Source organism: Eleutherodactylus coqui, chromosome 6 (genome assembly GCF_035609145.1).
Source record: "Eleutherodactylus coqui strain aEleCoq1 chromosome 6, aEleCoq1.hap1, whole genome shotgun sequence".
NCBI lineage: Eukaryota > Metazoa > Chordata > Amphibia > Anura > Eleutherodactylidae > Eleutherodactylus > Eleutherodactylus coqui.
Window position 1 is genome coordinate 127451743 of NC_089842.1, and position 21128 is coordinate 127472870.

General features: G+C 43.1%; 1 protein-coding gene across 2 annotated transcripts in view; it reads left to right on the forward strand.

Moving 5' to 3' along the window:
- PTPN21 (protein tyrosine phosphatase non-receptor type 21) overlaps positions 1-21128 on the forward strand; it is a 55035-nt gene that overhangs the window by 13722 nt on the left and 20185 nt on the right. For both annotated transcript variants that reach the window (XM_066607586.1, XM_066607587.1), the window contains exons 2-8: positions 3983-4261; positions 11227-11396; positions 13592-13689; positions 14429-14496; positions 17657-17727; positions 18145-18232; positions 20067-20155. In XM_066607586.1, the coding sequence (XP_066463683.1) occupies positions 4082-4261; positions 11227-11396; positions 13592-13689; positions 14429-14496; positions 17657-17727; positions 18145-18232; positions 20067-20155 (764 nt within the window). In that variant the 5' untranslated portion in view covers positions 3983-4081. The remainder of the gene's footprint in view (positions 1-3982; positions 4262-11226; positions 11397-13591; positions 13690-14428; positions 14497-17656; positions 17728-18144; positions 18233-20066; positions 20156-21128) is intronic.

Sequence of the window (21128 nt, forward strand, 5' to 3'; positions counted from 1 at the left end):
AAATCTAGAAATATAATATTTTGCCTGGACTAAGCCACAGATTAAGGACACCTTCACACTTCTTTTCATCAGTATGTGTAAGGCAAAACCAGGTTTGGAACCCTCACATGGAAGAGCTATGAGGCTTTCCATGACATACTTCACAGCATTTACAAATCGGAGGGAGCGTGACTAGACAGAATCAGGCATTGCATACCGTATTCAACACAATTTTGAACAGAAGCCATATGGTCCCTGCTCACAAGAGCTTACAATCTATGGGGAAGGAGGGGGCGAGGTAGAAGTGCTAGTTGTATACATTCCTTCAGCCATATTTGAGTCAAATATGGTGGTATTTGTATAAGCCACTCAGCCGCTAATATCTATGTATGTACAGAGATAAAGTACAGTAAGGTGGGTGGGGGCTCCAGTGGGGTGAAGGGGGTTGGGTTCTGGGGTGTAATGTAGCAGAGGGGTAAATGGAGAACAATTAGATTAGGGAATGTGTGGAAGGCCTTCCTAAAGAGGTGTCTTTTAACCCTTTCCAATCCACTGTCTGACGTCTGAAGACATTCTAATTGAAGGCTGTACAGCTCCAATGTCGGAAGATGTCCGGCAGGATATACTTACTGTACATTACTGGCCGCTCTGTTGTCCGGGGCCTCTCCAGCATGTCCCATACCGCAGTACTGGCTCTAGCCAGCAAATGGCGCCATTGTGTAATGGCAGGAAGAGAAAGCCCCCTAGGAAACCCTGAATCCAAAATTGGATTGCAAAGGGTTAATGCTTAAAGCAGTTAAAACATTATTCTTAAGTAGGCTACAACTAGAGGCTGCCCCTTCAATCCTGACAGTCTATTTTATCACAGAGACTTAGCAGACCGTTTCACACATGATAAGCTTGGATACAGCAGCTCAGTAAATAGTATCGCGGATGACTGGCTTGGATACAGCAGCTCAGCAGATGGAATCGCGCAGGACTGGCTTGGATACAGCAGCTCAGTAAATAGTATCGCGCATGACTAGCTTGGATTCAGCAGATGGTATCGCGCATGACTGGCTTGCATACAGCAGCTCAGCAGATGGTATCGCACAGGACTGGCTTGGATACAGCAGCTCAGCAGACGGTATCACGCAGGACTGGCTCGGATACAGCAGCTCAGCGGATGGGATCGCGCATGACTAGCTTGGATTCAGCAGATGGTATTGCGCATGACTGGCTTGCATACAGCAGCTCAGCAGATGGTATCGCGCAGGACTGGCTTGGATACAGCAGCTCAGCAGACGGTATCGCGCAGGACTGGCTCGGATACAGCAGCTCAGCGGATGGGATCGCGCATGACTTACTTGGATACAGCAGCTCAGCGGATGGGATCGCGCATGACTTGCTTGGATACAGCAGCTCAGCGGATGGGATCACACAGGACTGGCTTGGATACAGCAGCTCAGCGGATGGGATTGCGCATGACTTGCTTGGATATAGCAGCTCAGCGGATGGGATCGCGCATGACTGGCTTGGATACAGCAGCTCAGCGGATGGGATCGCGCATGACTGGCTTGGATACAGCAGCTCAGCGGATGGGATCGCGCATGACTGGCTTGGATACAGCAGCTCAGCGGATGGGATCGCGCATGACTGGCTTGGATACAGCAGCTCAGCGGATGGGATCGCGCATGACTGGCTTGGATGCATGCTGTAATATAACGTGCCAAGTTGCTGTTTAGGTTCCTATGGAAGAACAAAGGGGGCGCACCGCTTCTCTGACTACCTGATGCACGCTGTGCACTATAATGCATTGGTAGTCTGGGGCCTTTTTACCTTTAACGATTGTTCAGAATCTCATTGCATTGCAGGAATCTGAACAATAATCTTTGGTGTAAACACCCGCATTATTTGAGTGACTAACGATAATTCGTTCATGGTTTGGATCGTGCAGGCATAAAAATCAAATAACGATCGGCCAGTGTAAACGTCTCTCACATACTGCGGTTTCCCGTTGCTTTGGTGGGTGTTGATGTGAGTGCGTGTGCGGGCTCTTTCCATCTATTTCCATGTGTTTTAAGGATCTTTCATGTGTGTGCATCTACGGTAAAAAATCCATGCTTTCCGTGCGCTTTTGCACATGTTTTTTCGGGTCACTGTATACGTGATGTGATTGGGTGGACGCGCGGCGATGATGTAATTGTAACAGGAGATTTAAGGAGGACTGCCTGGTCACTCCTTGTGGTTCATATCCAACACCAAACATCATTCCAGAATACATCCATTTTTTTCCCATCAGAAGGCGTTCTCTGGTCTCTGAAGGGACGTGAGTGGGTTGTGGTAGGTTATTAATTCTATATCTCACATCTGGAGTTATAACAAACATGTCTCTAAATGACATATTATGGTGATAACGTGACACACATGGGGTTTATGATGTAATGTTGGAATGTCTAACACCGGATTGGTAATGATGCAATAACATGTTGGTATGTGGGAAATCTTTACATCGTGAAAAGCTAACTGGTTTGGGGTGTTTTATGTAATCATTTTGCCATTGCTATATGGAACATGTAATGTCCTTTATGTGAAGCGGCACTGTGAAATTCACATTTTTGCCCCAGGTTTGTTATTGGAATACTAATATGGTACAATTCATGCACATATATTCTGTTTGTCTATTATTACAACATGGAATAAGCGGTAGTTGGCATATGATATGGAAAGTACTGGTGCTTCTTGTCTCTGTAAGAAAAGTTAGAGACCTGAGTTGGCTGGGTTGAGTTATAGGGGAGGGGGCAGGTCACACCCCCAACAGTGTATTGGCTGCTCCCCGCACACAGCATGTAACATCCTGTCTGTCCCGGGTGTCAGCATCTGAGGTTCCCAGCTGCTCCCCGCACACAGTCATAACCCTAACCCTTGCCGTCCCACCTCTCTGCCGTACATACCATGTGAGGTCCCGGCTGTTAACTTGTGAGGCGCCGCATGTCTTGCCCCGTAACGGCTGTCTTGGTATGGCTCAAATGATTGGAATACTGGCAGTATATAGGAGTACATTATGTGGATATATTTTGGTTCTCCTCACCATCTCCTGGTGCATGAAGAGGTGAGGTAGAAATCATATGTAATTGGGAGCCTTCTCAATCGAAGATTTGGTCCATTACAATTTTTGGCATGTGACTGTATATTATAAATGTTATCTGTTCGTGGCATCCATTATTGAGTGGAGATCACTGATGAGCCCTTTGAATTTAGGGGTGAAACACGTAGGAATTAAAGTAATCTGTATCGTTTGTCATGAGAGTTTAATGTTATATTTTTTGGTTGTATTTGTTTCATTTTGGTGGAGCAATTTTCTATTAATATTTTTGGATTTATTACTATTTTTGGATTCTTTTGAATAAGCTCTCTTTTGTCCTGACCTGGGTATCTAATACCTCCCCCTTATCTTATTCCCTCCCTATTTTTAATTAGTGAAAGAGGAGGAGAGGAAGGTCCAGTTATATTGTAGGGTTGCCCTTTTCGGGGTGGTTACTCTGCTTGCTCATCCAGATATTATAGTTTTGGACATTATAGGGTGCAGTTGTGTTTTTTTTTTTTGTTTTTTTTTTTTTAAATAGAATTTGATTACTAATAAAATTGAAATTTTAATCCAAGGATACAGTACACTCTTCTGTGAATCTCTAATAACGATCAACTTGTGTATACAGGCAGCTATCTCCGGCCCACTCCACCTTCATTCACTGAGTGATGGACGTTCCTGTGTAAAAGCACCTTCTGTGCCCAACAGTCATCCTATGTTTAAAGGGCTCTAAGACAGTACATGTTACTCTGACTGGCCACGCTACTCATGTGAGCACCACTGGTCATTGAAAGCAACATGTCGTGTGTCAGACTAATTATGCATGCTAATGTACAGTGTGTATCAGGCAGCCATATTGGTTAACACCCTACTTTATATGAACTGATCACTTCCTCCTTCCCGCTGGTGCTGATGTCTCTGTTCTTATCCCTGCAGGGTCCTGAATGTGTCACACGTGCAGATTCTTCTCTCTCTATTTAATGGCCGCTGGATGATCTGGGCGGGACGGTCCAGCTGATTGTGCTTGCTAGGAAGATGCCGCTTCCTTTTGGGCTGAAGTTAAAGCGGACGAGGAGGTACACGGTGTCCAGTAAGAGCTGCCTGGTGGCCCGGATCCAGCTGCTCAACAATGAGTTTGTGGAATTTACCTTGTCGGTGGAAAGTTCAGGACAGGAGTGCCTGGAGGCTGTGGCCCAGAGGCTAGAGCTCCGAGAGGTACTCTATTATCCATACTTGGAGTTATGTAGCATTGTCAGGATGAGGCCATCGGGCCTGTACCGTAACATTGGACTGCATATTTGGAGCTACTTTGCAGAGTATATGCTCAGATTATCCAATATTATGTAAACTAAGTAAATCTTGCATGATGCAACATTCTGCAAATGTAGATCTCTGTTTGATTTCAGTGAATGGAAAAATATTCTTATTTTCATCCAGAGGTTGGGGGAAAAAAAAGCTAAGGCTCTGTTTCGATGTACAGTACTTTCAATAAGATTGGAAACGCCCCATTTTTGCAAATCACTAGTCAGATACATCTATGTGAGGTTTTCCACCATGAATGGGAACTTATCCTGAACAAAAAACGTAAATATTAGTTCATAGCATGCCAAGACTTTGTATGGCTGTCGTACAGCCAAAGGGTGGATATTTCAAAGAGTATGTGGATATTTTGTAGAGTCCAAATTTTGATGTTATTTCCTGATTCCGGGAATTGGTTGGAAGATTAAGCTGCTTTTGTTTTGCCTTTATAAAGGGTGTTTCCAAACTTCTGCAATGTACTTTTAGTGTGTGTGTGTTTGTTTTTTTTAATACAGCAGTATATCTCTCTCCTGTCTTGAATCCAATATTGGCTTTTACCTAAGATAACGTTTCAAATAACTTCAGGATTAAAGGCCCATTTACACTGAAAGATAATTGCTTAAACAGTTTGAGTGACAGTTTTGAGCAATCATCTTTTAAGTAGCTAATTAGCTACTTAAGAGTTAATGCAGGCGGAGCGGGATACCACCATGATGGCTCTGAGAACAAAGCAGCTGTTTTGTATATGCAAAAAAAAATGCCAGCAGGATACCAGCTGGATAAATACTATCAGCGCCGCCCGCTGAAAAAATCAGCGTGCGGCGCTGATGACAGTCATTGGTGATTTCTAGTTTGATAGAAATGACCGATGAACAAATAGTGCATGAAGAGTGCGCGATGGCCACGCGTTTAGACACGGCGATTATTATTGCTCAAAAGATGGCTTTTAAGTGATAATCGTTGTGTCTAAATGGGCCTTTAGCGATCTATTTGCATAAAGTGTTATTGGCCATTAACACGTTATCATCTTCCTGTAAAAGGGCCTCCAGGAGCTGTTTGCAGAGCCTAGCGTGTGTTTAAACACATGCCCAGCTGTGCAAACAGCTGCATTGTTCTGCTCACAGCTGATGGCACATTCCATTGTTCTCTCCCAGCTACTGTAAACTTGCCGCGGAGAGAACCGCATGCAGTCTATTGAGAGATAAATGTGTTTGCTTTATCTCTCAGTAGCTGAACGATGGATTTTAAGTTAACCTTAAAATCATTGCTCAAACAAAAAGAGCATGATGCTCATGTTTACATTTAGCAATTATCACTCATTTTTGGCTGTTTGAACAAATTTTGAGCAATAATTGGTGCGTGTGCGTGTGTGTAAAAGGGCCTTAATACATTGTGTAAAAAAACAAAAAAACAAAGTCTGCTGTGTGAACAAGAATGACCTTGTTTGACAGCAAGCAGAGATAGAGAAAATGTTGCACAATTGAAATGATTAAAGGTATTGTCCCAGCATAGACATTGGAGGAATATTGATTAGATTCTAGTCAGTTCTTCTTTTTCTGAGACACCTGAATGACAGCCTACATAAACACCATTGCAGCTCTCACGGGCTTCTCGACCAGCTTTCCTGCAACTTGATCTACCATAGTAGTTCTGCTTATTTGTAAAGCAATACTTATTTTTTTAATATATAATAGTGCTGCCTAACAAGATAGATTTCCCTTCAGTAGCCTGGAAAAGATGGATGACAGCAACTTTCAGGGGATGTACAGTGATCCGCCGCTATATCGCGGTTCAATGATTGCGGCTTCAGTGCATCGCGGTTTTTTAGATAGACCAACTATAATACTGTTTTCGCTGAGTTTTTTGCTATACGTACAGGAAATACAGTATGCCGATAACACTTGCCAACGCGAGATTGTACACGGCACACTATTGGCTGATGGAATGTGTTCTGTATTGGACGCTGATTGGCTCACTGATTGTAGCATCGGTTTGTTTATTCACTATTGCGATTGTTTGGCAGTTCACCCGACAGATTCATTTGTGTAAATATAACATCGCCACTTCGCTGATTTTCACGTATCACGGGGGGTTTTGGAACGTAACACCCGCGATAGACTATTGATCACTTGTAATTATCTAATCACTTATCTACACCAGAGGTCCTCGGCACTTTGCACCTTTTTAGCTACATGAAATGCAGAAATGTCAATGTAAAGAAATAAGAAATTCTGAACTTGCAGTATTTGCTGCTGAGAATATCTCTAATTATGCCAAATTTGTCTATTTTTGGTGGTGGTAGGACATGTCTGTAATAATGTACCTTGCCAGTGTGAATTGTTGTAATCCAGGGCTTATATGGAGAGTTATACCTCATGGGGTTGTGGACCACTGATCTAAACCAATCAGCCATAATGTTAAAGCCAGCGACGAGGGAAGTGAATAACCTTGCTTATCTTGTGACAATGACACCTAACAAGGGGAGGGATATACAGGGTTGTTCAAAGAAAAGTACCACAGTCTTATGAAAGCTGTCTATAAAAGAAAATATTTGTCCATAGCAACCAATCACAGCGCAGCTTTCATTTCGTGTAGTGCTGAGATAAAATGAAAGCTGCGCTGTGATTGGTTGCTATGGGCAACAAAGATTTTCTTTTAGACAGAAGAGTGTAGTGCTGGGATACTTTTCTGTGGCCAACCCTGTATTAGGCAGCAAGGAACAGTCAGTTCTTGAAGATTTATTGGAAGCAGAAAATTGGATAAGTATAATGATCTGACTGATTTTGAGAAGGGCCAAATTGTGATTTTTAGAGGACTAGGTTAGAGCATTTCCAAAACATCAGGTTGTCTTGGATGTTTTTGTTATGCAATGGTTAGTACCTTCCAAAAGGACCAAAGCCAAGGCAGATCAATTGGAGAACTGGATACAGAGTCATGGCCACCCAAGACTCATTAATGTGCATGGGGAGAGAAGGCTAGCCTGTCTGGTCAGATCCCACAAAAGGCGTACTGTAGTACAACGTGCTGAAAACGTTTCTGCTGACTATGATAGAAAGATGTCAAACCATGCGGGGATTGAACCCACAACCTTCAGGTCGTAAGCGAGAGCTTAGGACTGCATTCTACTGCCTTAAAACTCTGCGCCACACAAAGCCCCTAGTGCCCAGGCTGATCCCTGTCTGCCACTATAAGCAGCACCATGAGCATCAGAACAGGACCAGGGTGCAGTGAAAGTGGTCTGGTCTGAAGAACCATGTTTTCTCTTACGTCGTGTGGATGGCCAAGTGCATGTGCGTTACTTATCTGGGGGAAGAGATGGCAGCTAATGCACTATGGGAAAAGGACAAGCCAGCAGAGGCCGTGTGATTCTCTGGGCAATGTTCTGCTGGTAAACCTCAGGTCCTGGCATTCAAATGGGTGTTCATATACCACCTGTTGCAGACCAAGTAGCCCCTTAATGGCACAAGTGTTCCCTAATGGCAGAGGCTTCTTTCAGTAGGATAATGTGTCCTATCAATTGTTCAGGAATGGTTTGGGGAATGTGACAAAGTTCCTAGATCTGAAGCCAATTGAGTATCTGTGGGATAAACATGACTGATCCATGGAGACCCCACCTCACAATTTACAGAGCGTAAAGGATCTGCTGCGGACGTCTTTGTGCCAGGTACCACAGGACGCCTTCAGAGCTCTTGTAGAATGGAGTAGAGATGTTTTGGCAACACAAAAGTGATAACACAATATTAGGCAGGTAGTGTTAATGTTATGGTTGATTGGTGCACATTAGAGATGAGCGAGCACGCTCGGATAAGTCAGTTACTTGAGCGAGTTACTTATTCCAGTGTGCTCGGGGAAGGGGGGGAGGAGAGAGATCTCACTCCAAAACCAAACCGCTCCATGTGAATGCTCCATGAAAGAAAAATGGAGTTCGTCAATAGAGACAAAGCTGTAAATGTACGCAGGCCACCCTGCTGACGAGAGGATGGGATGGTTCCTCTTTAATCATTGGGTAATGAAAGCTCTGCACCTCTTTAATATACCATATTGAGAGGCTTGAGACCTTGTAACAACCCTGTGTGAGCAATACAGTGTAGGTTGGTGTCTGCAATCCAGGTGAGGAGGGAGACTTGGATACACTGGTTCATTGCAACAGTATTGTAACTATGAGAAATATTTGGGCAGGATGGTTTTCAGTCTTGGGATTTAAGAGAACCTTTTCCATTTATTAATGGTAAATGGGAAACTTGGAATTGGTAAGGAAGTGGAGCAGAAAGTATTGTCCGAATTGTGTATTGTTCGCACTTGGTGTTCAGTGGCTGAGTCACAGGTCTCACTGAAACTATAGAGAGATCTGTGATAATTGCGCTGCTGTAAAGAAGGTGAAATGCATGGCTGTACTGCAAAGACCTGCTTTGGGGCTGCTGCTCACAAACAAACCTGTCCCACCTACTTGGCAAGTGTCAAAAGAATGAGCGGAATGCAGCGGGTTCTGTTGTGCAACGCATTCCATGGTAATGATGGATCTGACTCCTTGGATTGCTGCCATGATGAAAGTCTCTTAGTTCTTGCTGCATTCTCCTTTCCAGGTCCACTTTACCCCAGTGGTCTCACAATGTGTATATCGTCCCACGGAGTCTGCAGAATTCTGGTGACTCCCTTGATGCGTGCTTGTGGGTTTGTAGAACCCAGATGGTCAATGACTAACGATTCTCAGCGGCAGATTAACGTGCCTGTCCTGCTGCATGATGGCTAAATATGTCTTCACATCATTCTTGCCCAGCTGCATCATAATCTGGAGTGGTCATTAGGGTTCACCGGGGCACTGAGTAGAACTGATACAGTAGAGGCTTAGCTGTAGTGTAAAAATATGAGTTGGCTGGAAAACTAGTAGTGAAAACACACAGACTATCACAGATACATTGTATCTAATCCTGTCATGTGATAATGAGCTACTATATCTAATCCTGTTGTGTAATGTGTTACTATGTATATGGTATATACTGCAGTGCAATGTAAAGGCTGTGGGTAATCATACTATTCTGGGGATGTGCCTTTATACAGGGGCGACTGAAGCCCCAGGCATAGACAAGTCTCCACATGTCTGGAGTAGTAGTACAGTTTGTATGAAGTGTACGGGGTCAGTGAAAACAGGTGCGGTAATACAGGCTGATATGTACATGACAATACAAACAGAGATGCCTCCTCCGTAAAATAGAATCTTCTTTAATTCATATAGGAATCACAAATGATAAAAGGTACCGTTGCATGGACGTAGTTCAGAACGGTACCGTTTTATCACTTGTAATCCTTATATGAATTAAATGAAGAAGATTCTATTTTATGGAGCCGCCATCTTTTTGTTTGGATTGCTACTCCTTGCCGTTTGACACAATAGGAGCTGTAATAGGAGATTGCTATATTTCCTGATATGTATGTGCTCCCTCCCATGCTCAGACTTTCTTTTGCAAAGTTTTTACTGTAAGGTCCAGGACTGCTCATATTCTATTACATTTTTTTCATTAGAAATCTGATAATCCAGAAAGTCTAATCATCCAGTACTTGTCTTCACAATTTTACAATAATTTGTTGTACTATTGGATTTCTATGCTGATATTGCTGTTTAGGACAATCTTGGACTGCTTTTACCCCTATTTGTATGACTTTTTTTGAGTAGTCTGTAGAACCCATGCCCCCACCCAGTCTTCAGCCCATATAGAGGGAAATTCGTAAGGGCATTAACCCTTTCCAATCCAATTTGTATCCTGGTTGTCCTAGGGGGCTTACTCTTTTTTTTTTCTCCCGTTACACAACGGCGCTATATGCTGGCTAAAGCCAGTACTGCATGAGATGACACGTTGAATAGGCTTCGACAGCAGAGAGGCTGGCAATATACAGTAAGAGAACCCCGGTGGACGTCTTCCAACATCGGAGCTGTACAGCCTCAAATCATAATGTCTTCAGAGGTCAGACAGTGGATTGGAAAGGGTTAACTCAACTTCTCTGTTTATTGCTTAATACCAGTGATTGGATGTGTTTCGAGGTGAAACACCTCTTCATCAGTAATTGAATGGAACATGCGTCAGGTGGAATCTGAAGCACCTGGATGTAAATTTATGAGCAGAGAGGTTGGGCAATGCATATTTGTAAGTTTCACCGGTTGCGCTTTATTCCCACATTTTTTACTTTTTACTGATGTTGTGTCACTGACATATCCAGTTCTGTGAGCTTGATGGCATCAGAGGTGGCTGCACTTGTAATTTAATCATTAAAGAAACTTCCTTTTGGGGTGTATCCGCCAACAGGAACTTTCTCACTGAGAACTATCTGTCCTCTTCTGGTCAGCTCGAACCCTCCTTTTTCTACTACCGCTTATTAATAGTTGGATCGATTGGAGTCCGCTGCTCGGGATCACAACTGATGGTGTGTCCGCTGTCAGTGCCACAATATGCAGTGGAAGCTGCTGCTCCGACTCCGGTGTAGTGCCGGAACATGTAACTGCAGGCGCAGCTCCCATTGATGTTAATGAGAACCCAGCCTGCAGTCACAAGCGCCAGCCACTACACGGGGATCGCAGCAACCGCAGCTTCTGTGTATTGCACTGACAGCGAGACCCTGATCAGCTGATCATCTTGGGTCCCAAGCGTCAAACTTCAGCTGATCAACTATTGATGACCTATCCTGAGGATAGGTCATCAATAGTACGTATTTGCATGCAAAACCCGTTTTAATATACTTGGCACATTTTACTACAGAGGCACTTATTTAAGACCGGTGTGTAAAATGCTGGTCTTGGATAAATGTGCGCCATAGTGTACAGTCAGTTATACCCTATGGGTTGACCGGCTCACCTCTTAATCACATTATTACTGTTGTGCTCTTGTCAGGTGACTTACTTCAGTCTGTGGTATTACAACAAGCAGAACCAGCAGCGATGGGTGGATCTGGAGAAACCTCTGAAGAAACAGCTGGACAAGTACTCCCTGGAGCCCACTGTATATTTTGGGGTGGTTTACTATGTGCCTTCAGTGTCCCAGCTGCAGCAGGAGATCACCAGGTGAGAATACAAAGCAAATACGGAGAGACCGGATGTGTATTACGAGGGCTGCTGATAAGTCTTTGGCTTTACCCAGAAAGAAACGAGATAGGAAGATCAAACTTTACATTTATTCCACATACTCTCCACTGATGTCAACACACTTCATACATCGGTATTCCAAGTTCTGTAAGCCTTGCAAAAAGAAGCATTTCGGTTGTGCCTCAAACCAGTCATCCGTAGCAGCCATGGCATCAGAAATGGTGTGAAATTTGGTACCCTTGAGGTGTTTCTTCAGGTTTGGAAACAGATGATAGTCGGAGGGAGCTAGATCTGGTGAATAAGGTTGGTGGTCAACCAGCTGGAAGCCTAGCTCCACCAGTTTTGCCGGGGTCGCTTGTGTAGTGTGAGCGGAGGCATTGTCTTGCAGGAACAAGATTCCTTTTTTACAGCTTGCCGCACCTTTTGGCCTTCAGAGCTGCCTTCAGTTGGTCTAAAAGTTCAATATAATACCTTGCATTGATGGTGGAACCATTTTGAAGGTAGTCCATTAGCAGGACACCCTCCTTATCCCAGAACACAGACGCCTTCACCTTAGTGGCTGATTTTTGCACCCTGAACTTCTTTGGGCGAGGAGAACCACTGTACCTCCACTCTTTTAACTGCTCCTTGGTTTCAGGGTCATACAAATAAATCTAGGTCTCATCCATAGTGACCAGTCGGTCCAGGAAGTTCTTATCAGTCCGGAAACGCTGACAAATGGACCGGGAAATTTTCACTTCATGCTTGTCTGATCTGTTGTCAGACATTTGGGGTCCCACTTTGCAGATAGCTTCTTCATGTTCAAATGTTCATGGATAATGACACAAACACGTTCACCAGAAATCCCCATGATGTCTGCTATTCCTTTAGCTGAAATTGGCCGATTCTCCAGTATGAGGTTGTGCACAGCATCATCACCCGAAAGAACAACCTCTCTCGGTCATCCAGGACGTTCCTCATCATTGGTGCTGAAGTGGCCCGTTTTAAATTTGGCAACCCAGTTCTTAACTGTAGAATATGAAGGCCATTGATCCCCCAATGTCTGCGACATAGCACCATGAATATCCTTCGCAGCCTTTCCTTGCAGAAGCAAGAATTGTATCACTCCCCTGCTCTCATTTGCGGTGAATATCGCCTTAGACTCTGACATTTTGTTTTCCCGTGTACCCAGATCACTGTTGCCATAAGCTACCGACACAAAATTTTGAAAACCTATATTAGACACATAAGGCTTTCATGTGATGTAACATTCGTTACCATAGAAACAAAAAACACAAAGCCAAAGACTATCAGAGGGTAGAAGGATTGATAATAGTTAGGACACCCAAGTCTTATGTAAATAATGTATCATGAAAAATTCTGCAATTTTCTAATAGTTTTATTTCTTCAGCATTTTTACGAGCTTTACTTGCTGTCAGTGAATGGAACATTTCTTCTTTTTTTTTACATCCACAGGCTAAAATTCTGTACAGATCTAATACGTTTTGCAGCTGAGGGCTTGCTGAAATGTATGTAGCTTAGGCAATCCATTGTTAGCTGGACTCCAGCCTGATACATTTTACCTACACTGATACATTGTAACAGACTATCAGAACAGGAACGGGGTCTGTGCTACTGCTGTGTTTCACGCACTGATTATCTTTCACTGACAGGAAGCAAAGATCTTGAATTTGAGTCCAGTAGAAAGTTCCCTTTTTATTACAGCTTAAGCTAAAATTGCTACAAAGCTTTCCTAGAATTCTGAAGGGTGACCTGCCAGGACTCTGCATATACAGGCAGACTTGCAGTTCTGGTTCTGGAAAAGCTAGATGACAGTGTTTGTATAAGCCATTATAGTGCTGTCACCCATCTTTCTCTGAAACAGATATGAGTTCCAGATGCGTAACTTGAAGCTTCTGGGCCCGAATACAAAATCTGTAATGGGCCCCCAATTGTAATGCATTATTCATAGCACTGGACTCCCTATATAGAGAAGAGAGGCCTTATGGGCCCCCTAAGACTCCTGGGCCTGGGTACAACCGCATCCCCTATAGTTACGCCCCTGGATAACTACTAACATCTTTACATAGGGTGATGACTTAAGAGTACAGATTCTCTGGAAATACCTTCATTGTATGGGAAAATCTTGGCTAGTGTTATGGCACTTCTATATCATTGCATGTTGTCTTGCACAGATACCAGTACTACCTGCAGTTGAAGAAGGATATTTTGGAGGGTAAAATCCCCTGTACTTTGGAGCAAGCGATCCAGCTGGCTGGTCTGGCTGTGCAGGGTAAGTACAGGGACACCCCTGGTAATGATATTGCAGATTTACTGGGACATTGCCCTGTTTGTGTTATTGGATGTGTACATTTTATCCCATATGAGGCTCAACTGCTGACTCATTGATAGAATCTCTCCCTGCTGCAGTGAATGAGACCTCCATATCCTGAAGTTAGAGTCTTCACCTCTATTTCTATGTTCATGTTCACAACCCAAGTCACCTGGGAAAAGCTATAGTAATCTTGCTGCAGATGCCAGTGGTGCAACTTTTCTTTAAGAAGTAAAATAGTTCTAGGCTAGTATAAAAATCCAGATGTGTACAGAAATACTCAAATCGTCCAGGAAACAAATGTGATATTGGTGAATTAGAGTGATTGGAATCTTGATTGTCCCCTGCCCTCTGTCATAATTAATTTTGATCATTTATTGATCCTGTCCAAACTATTGGCTAGTAATGGATTTAGCTACAAATGGTTACATATGGTAGTATGGTCTGTAACATGTGGTTCTCCAGCCATTGCTGCCCTGCAGAGAGTTGTAGTTCTGTAACAACTAGAGGGCCACAGGTTAGAGATTTTGTGACCTGCTCTGCCACAGGCGGGTTAATGTCCTGATTTCCTCATGTGACGGTTGCTGGTTGTTTGTGATGTTGGGTGTAGACCGCCTGCGAGCCGACCCTTTTGTACTTTTGATGCTTTGCCCTTATTTACACACAACTGTTATTTTTTTTTCCTTTCGTCTCTTTCCAGCTGATTTTGGAGACTATGATCAGTACGAATCTCAGGATTTCCTGCAGCGCTACGCATTGTTTCCTGTGGTAAGACCCTTATTGTTAACCCTCAAAGCATAAAAACGTCAACTTGTTGTCCAGCCTTTTATATAAAGAAAACTTCACTGTAATAAGAAAGCTTCCATTAAATTTTAATAGACCTTGGGGAGGAATTTATCAAGGTACTTGTGCCAGTTTTCAGACATGGAAAATTTGCGCATTTTGGTGTTTATCAAAAAGTAGACCTCACTTAGCAGGAGGGATATGGCTTCCTGCTGCCTGACAGGTTTATTGTAACTTTTGTCAGAAGCGGACATCAATTGGCACGCTCATGGTTGGTGTAGATTTACACTTCAGTTACAAGGACAGGCAAAGATGTGACAAGTTTATTAAGAGGCCAACTCTTCCTAATAAAATTTGCTGCATTTTACTTCGTCGCACTATGCATTAACACGGTACTAGCTCATCTTAAGAAATGCTGATCTTAATTAATGCACTTTGTTTCAATTCCTCAGTTTTCAAAATCTGTGCTGTAGGTGAATAGAAACATTCTTGTTTAAATTTAGAGACTATTACCAGTACTGGCTTAGTTCTGTTTACATGGCTGAATGTGTGTTCAGTCCTGACATTTGTTTGGGACCTAAACATGACAGCAGCATAGATCTCTCTTCTGTCCTACATTTGTCACATTTTACCTGCTGTGATACATTGTATCAGTCTGCAGTCCAAGAACTAAAACCTACCGTATATACAGTATAACTATAAGAACCTTGTGTGGCGCAGAGTGTAAGCTCTCGCTCACAACCTGAAGGTTGCAAGTTCAATCCCCGAATGGTTCAAGGTCAACTCAGCCTTCCATCCTTCCGAGGTCGGTAAAATGAGAACCCAGCTTGGTGGGGGGGGGGGGTTCTTCGCTGCGGAATAAGTTGGCGCTATACAAATAACAAATAGCAAGATTTATTTTTATTTTAATGCAGAAATAAGAAAGGACAAATTCTTTACCAACCACAACCTTTTCAATACTAAAGGGAACCTGTCACTTTGAAATTGAGCTCCATTCGGCAGGCATAATAGCAGGAGGAACTGAGCAGACCCATATATTTTGTGGGAAAAGATTCAGTATAAATTGTATTTTATTAATTTATATCACTGCTTATTCTGAGCTTAGAGGTCCAGTGGGAGGTTTTATTAGTGACTGAAGGTTATCTGTGTATGACTGTGAATAGCTGTCAGTCACTGTTGGGACCGCCCACTGGACCTCCAAACTTAGAGCAGAGATTTGAATGTATAAACTATAAGTTAGGACTCTTTTCCCACAAACCTACATATTGATTTACTCAGGTCCCCATTCTCAAACAGTCTGCCTGTTATAAAGATTTCCTTTAATTGACTCAACCTTTTTTTTTTTTTTTTTTTAGAGCAATTTCTAATACCTTTTTTAGCTGGAAATGGTGCAAAAAGTTTAAATAGCAGTAATCTCTGTTTTCCAATGTATAATTCTTGGTCAGTTTGATATGTAATATGTACTTTCTTGGGTAAATAGAATAGTTAGGATAGTAGTTTGAATGAATTTAAATGTTTAGGTTTTTTTTGCCTGGCCTTGAAGCGTGTTTGTAGCCCCGATGGACTCGGAATTACAGCTATATGACATGAGAGCTGAATTCCTACTCCCATGTCAGTATTTGGAGAAGAGAGCATACAGGGACAAAGCAGGTAGCCGAGAACTAGCAGTGATTCTCCTGCCTGTCCCAGGTGAGGCTAACATGGACTTTTGTTCATGTTATTATCACCCCTTATCAATCAGAGCGCATATTTGCTCTCGGATGGTCAGAAAAGGAATAAAAAAAAGATGAGCAATTGCTCATCTAATCAATGCTCTATGCCTTTTCACCCTGGATATGTTGCGGCCATTGCTGACTGTGGCATCTGACATCTGACTAGTTCTATAGACCACTTTTAAACTATTCAAAAAATAAAAATAAAAACACCTGCAGATATTGGCATCATCACATGCATAACAACCCTAACTATAAAACTACGTTACTTATCCCACACAGTACATTCCATAAACAAATGCTAAATTTAGATAACTTTCTGTTTTTACCAAAAGAGGAATAAAGAGTAATGAAAAAGTCCTAAATACATCGAAATAGTGCAAATAATACCTATACCTTGTCCTGTAAAAAAAACAAGCTCTCATGCAGCTCTGGTGACAGAAAAAAATTGCTATGGTCTTGGAATGTAATCACCCACACAAAAAGGAAAAAAAATAAAACACTTATGTTGTTCAAAGGTAGTAAACCGTAATAAAAACATATATGGATGTGGGTTTTTTGTACTGACCTATGGAATAAAGTTATGTATGTATATAGATGGGTACAGATGTAACTGGCGTAACTATAGGGGATGCGGTTGCACCCTGGCCCAGGAGCCTTAGGGGGCCCATAAGGCCTCTCTTCTCAGTATAGGGAGACCAGTACTATGAATAAAGCATTATAGTTGGGGGCCCTGTTACAGGTTTTTGCATTGGGGCCCAGAAGCTTCAAGTTACATCTCTGCGTTAACGGGTTAAGAGAAGTCTGGGAGAACCAAGATAAACTTTTGCACCCGGACCCATGAACCTTTAGCTACACCCCTGGGTACAAATCTATATTCCACATGGTGAATGCCATAAAGATAACTTACAATGGTGATTTTTTTTTCTTCCTCCACCCCCCCCCCTTCATTGTAGTCCCAGTAGTTCAATACATTATATGTACCTGCAATTGGTTCTGATTAAAAACTAGAACTTGTGTCCTATTAATCAAAATTAAACGCTAGAACAGAAAAGGGGAAACTATTTAATAGTTCTTAAGGCTAAAATTGGCTGTCACTAAGGGGTTAAAAATGGACTTGGGGCAGCTGATTTATGCACCAAATATATTGACGTGATGTGCATTCACAATCTAAAATTAAAATAGGGACATTTCAAGGAGGGTTTTTCTAATTTTAATCTGCTGGTTAGGGTGCACCCTTAAGCTACAGGCAGGGCACCTGAACTGTTCACCATGGAAAGTTGATGGGTGCTCGTTATTGTTTGCATTGTGTTAGATTGTTTTGGATTCGTTGTTTCTGTACATCACGTTTCGGGGTTTTGGGGTTACATGCTCTGACTTATGAACTGCTAATTTTCTTTTTAAATAAATGAATGCTCCTTGTCTGTTTTCAGGGATGGATACAGGATGAAAAGACGCTGGAAGAAGCTACACAGAGTGTAGCAGTGCTGCACCAAAAACTGCGGTATGTTTCATACAGCCATACAATTGCAGTTCACGCTGTTTGCCTCCTTATTTCTCAATAGTACCTAGGTCAATTGCTCAGTCCCGTCCCCAGCCTTTATACTGTAGCTCTGTTCTACCAAGACGCAGCTATGATCAGTGACTTCAGCTTAAAGGGGTTTTGCGGACACAAAATGGATTTCCTAAAATGCCGAAATCTGGGAGGTACTCTCCCATTCTTTCCATCGCAGCACCACTTGGTCAGAATGGCTGCTGTTTGTAATCACAGGCTCAGCAGGAAAGTGGAACATGGAAACATGGAGAAATAATTAGTATTAATGAAATGAGCTTTAGTTACGGGGTAACTTTTTAGCAGGTTTGTATAGCCATGTGGTTTGTTCCTTTGAACAGATACCTATAATCCTGTGTCCCTTTGTAGGGGTCTCTCCCCTCCCGAGGCCGAGCTTTTGTACATGCAGGAAATTGAGAGGCTGGAAAACTATGGAGAGGAAACGTACCCTGCCAAGGTAATTAATCACTGAGAAAACAGCGTGCATAGAAGTAACTGGTACGGGGGATGTCTGGGCATGTTCTGCTCAGATATAGATGATATTTCTGTTCAGCTGCAGAAACGGTTTCATCAGATGATGGATCCAAATAGTTCTGATCATTGAAACTGCCAAACCTTGCTTCCAAGTATTTGTATAATATTGCACCACCTACAGGTAGATGCAGGCACTGCACCTAATTTGTTACAGCTGCAGTTGTCTAATTGACCCCTTCCCCTATCCTCCCTTTTTTTCTTTTTAATCCTAGATTAATTATAAAAATTCAACATGCAACCCACTCCCCCACCCTCATTTGGTGTGCCATTATACCTTTTCATCTTTGGTAATATTGCCATGTACTCCAGCCTTTTGCTTGGGTCTCTGTGTCGGTGGTTGGGAATGCCTGGTGTTGGCATCAGTATATGAATCCTTAGTTTTTGGTTTTAGTCTGGATCTGTATAATCACTGATTATTTTGGTTTTTCTTATGGATATCACAATCCTGAGTCTCCTGGCAGGTGGGGTTGCACTTAAATGCTACAGGTTGTGTCACTGCAGGCTGGCTGATGGCAGTGAATAGCATTTCATTCAGGGTTAGGGCTTATTTACATGGGTGCATATCGGACGGCGTTTTCACGGCTGGCCCATATACGCTTCCATCTAAGCAGCCTTCCCTCCCCCTCACTGGCTCTCTGCCTCTCTCCTCCACTCCGGTGTTTGCAATGGGAGTGGGCGGGATGGGGTGGAGCTGAGCTCTGCTCTGTCCTGCCCACTCCCATTGCTGGCTATGGACAAGGGGAGGGGGCAGGAGTTTTGCCAACTTAGCGGGAGCTTGCCTGCTCCTATTGCAAACCGCTCGGAGGGAAGGAGAGAGGCAGAGAGCCAGTGGGGGGGAGGGAAGTGGGCCTGGTCAGATAGAAGCGTATATCGGCCGGACGTGAAAACGCTGGCCGATATACGCTCGTGTAAATAAGCCCTTATGGTGTATTGTGAATACAATGTGAGGATGCTTTAGGCTGCCTGTCCACAGCCGATGATCCGCTGGCGATAAATTGCCCACAGATTACGCTCTGTAAAGCTTTCCATAAGATTACTATGGAAAGCGCAGCAACGGCGTCCACAAGCGGAGAATCCTAGCGATTCTCTGCTCGCAGGATTGAAATCGCAGCATGCTGCGATTGGCGCGGTGAGCCTATCTATCAGGCCGTGGACAGGGGGCCGTAGGCACTTTGTCTTTAGAGGACTGACTTTAGATGTTCTGCTTTTCTATAACTTTTTTGTAGCTATTGTGTTTTGGATTTGTTGCATCGGTGACGTGTTTTGTAATATGTTAAAACAACTTTCCATCTGAACATCAACAGAAAAAATGAACACAAGTTAAATACATTATTTAACTTGTGCTGATCTACTCCAGTCCCATCCAGAGATGTGTGCCAGACTTCTGCTGGTTTCCTATTCCCAGAGAGGTGCATTGTGAGAACTCCGATGACCAGAATGCCACAAGTCTAACTCTGAATCGGTATAAAGGCTTATTCACATGGGTCTATTTTTCCTCAGTATTTTGTGAGCCAAAACCAGAAGTGGGTCCAAAATGCAGAAGAAATGCAAATCTTTCCATTCTACATTCTCTTTTTCATATTCCACTCTTGGTTTTGGCTCACGAAATACTGAGGAAATATATGCCTGTGTGAATAAGCCCTAAAAGCAGTAAAGGCTATCCAAAATTCATTTCTATGTTGATACAAAATGTTAAATCTAAGAGTTGTACACGGATATTACAAACTTTAGACTGAAGATCGTCCTTTTCTTCCCAGGACAGCCAAGGTGCCGACCTCTCCATAGGAGCTTGCCTGAATGGGATCTTCGTTAGACACAAAAATGGCAGACCACCTGTTATTTTCCGGTAAGTGTCCAAGTTTTTTTTGTTTGTTTTCTTGCAATATTACTTAAAGGGCCAGTCGTATCTTCTGTAAATAAAGCTTAAAGGGGTTGTCCCACGGCAGCAAGTGGGTCTATACACTTCTGTATGGCCATATTAATGCACTTTGTAATGTACATTGTGCATTAATTATGAGCCATACAGAAGTTATAAAAAGTTTTTCACTTACCTGCTCCGTTGCTGGCGTCCTCGTTTCCATGGAGCCGACTAATTTTCGCCGTCTAATGGCCAAACTAGCCGCGCTTGCGCAGTCCGGGTCTTCTTCTTTCCTCAATGGGGCTGCTCGTGCTGGATGCCGGCTCCTTGTAGCTCCGCCCCGTCACGTGCCGATTCCAGCCAATCAGGAGGCTGGAATCGGCAATGGACCGCACAGAAGCCCTGCGGTCCACCGAGGGTGAAGATCCCGGCGGCCATCTTCAGCAGGTAAGTAAGAAGTCACCGGAGCGCGGGGATTCAGGTAAGCACTCTCTGGTGTTCTTTTTTAACCCCTGCATCGGGGTTGTCTCGCACCGAACGGGGGGGGGGGGGGGGGTTTGAAAAAAAAAAAAAACCCGTTTCGGCGCGGGACAACCCCTTTAATGAAAAGTTCTGCAGTTTTCTAATGGACAATGGGGCAGTTTTAATACTGCCTATTGTTTCTAATAGCAATGCAATTATAGCGCAGCTTTAATTTTTCAACAGCAGAATATGAAATTAAAACTGCTCAGTGATCAACCGGTTGCTGCAGGCAAGAAAAAACATTTCTTTTAGTTAATTTCAGAAATCTGCCTCATTGTGTTTTAAGTAAACTTTTTTTAGATCAGTTTTTTTTGTCACTGAGCAGAAACATTCAGGCTAGGGTCACACAGGGCGGATTTGTTGCGGTTTTGATGCGGTTTTTCTGTTGCGGTTTTGACGCAGAAGAACTGCTTCTGCGGCAAAACCGCTTCAAAGGTTA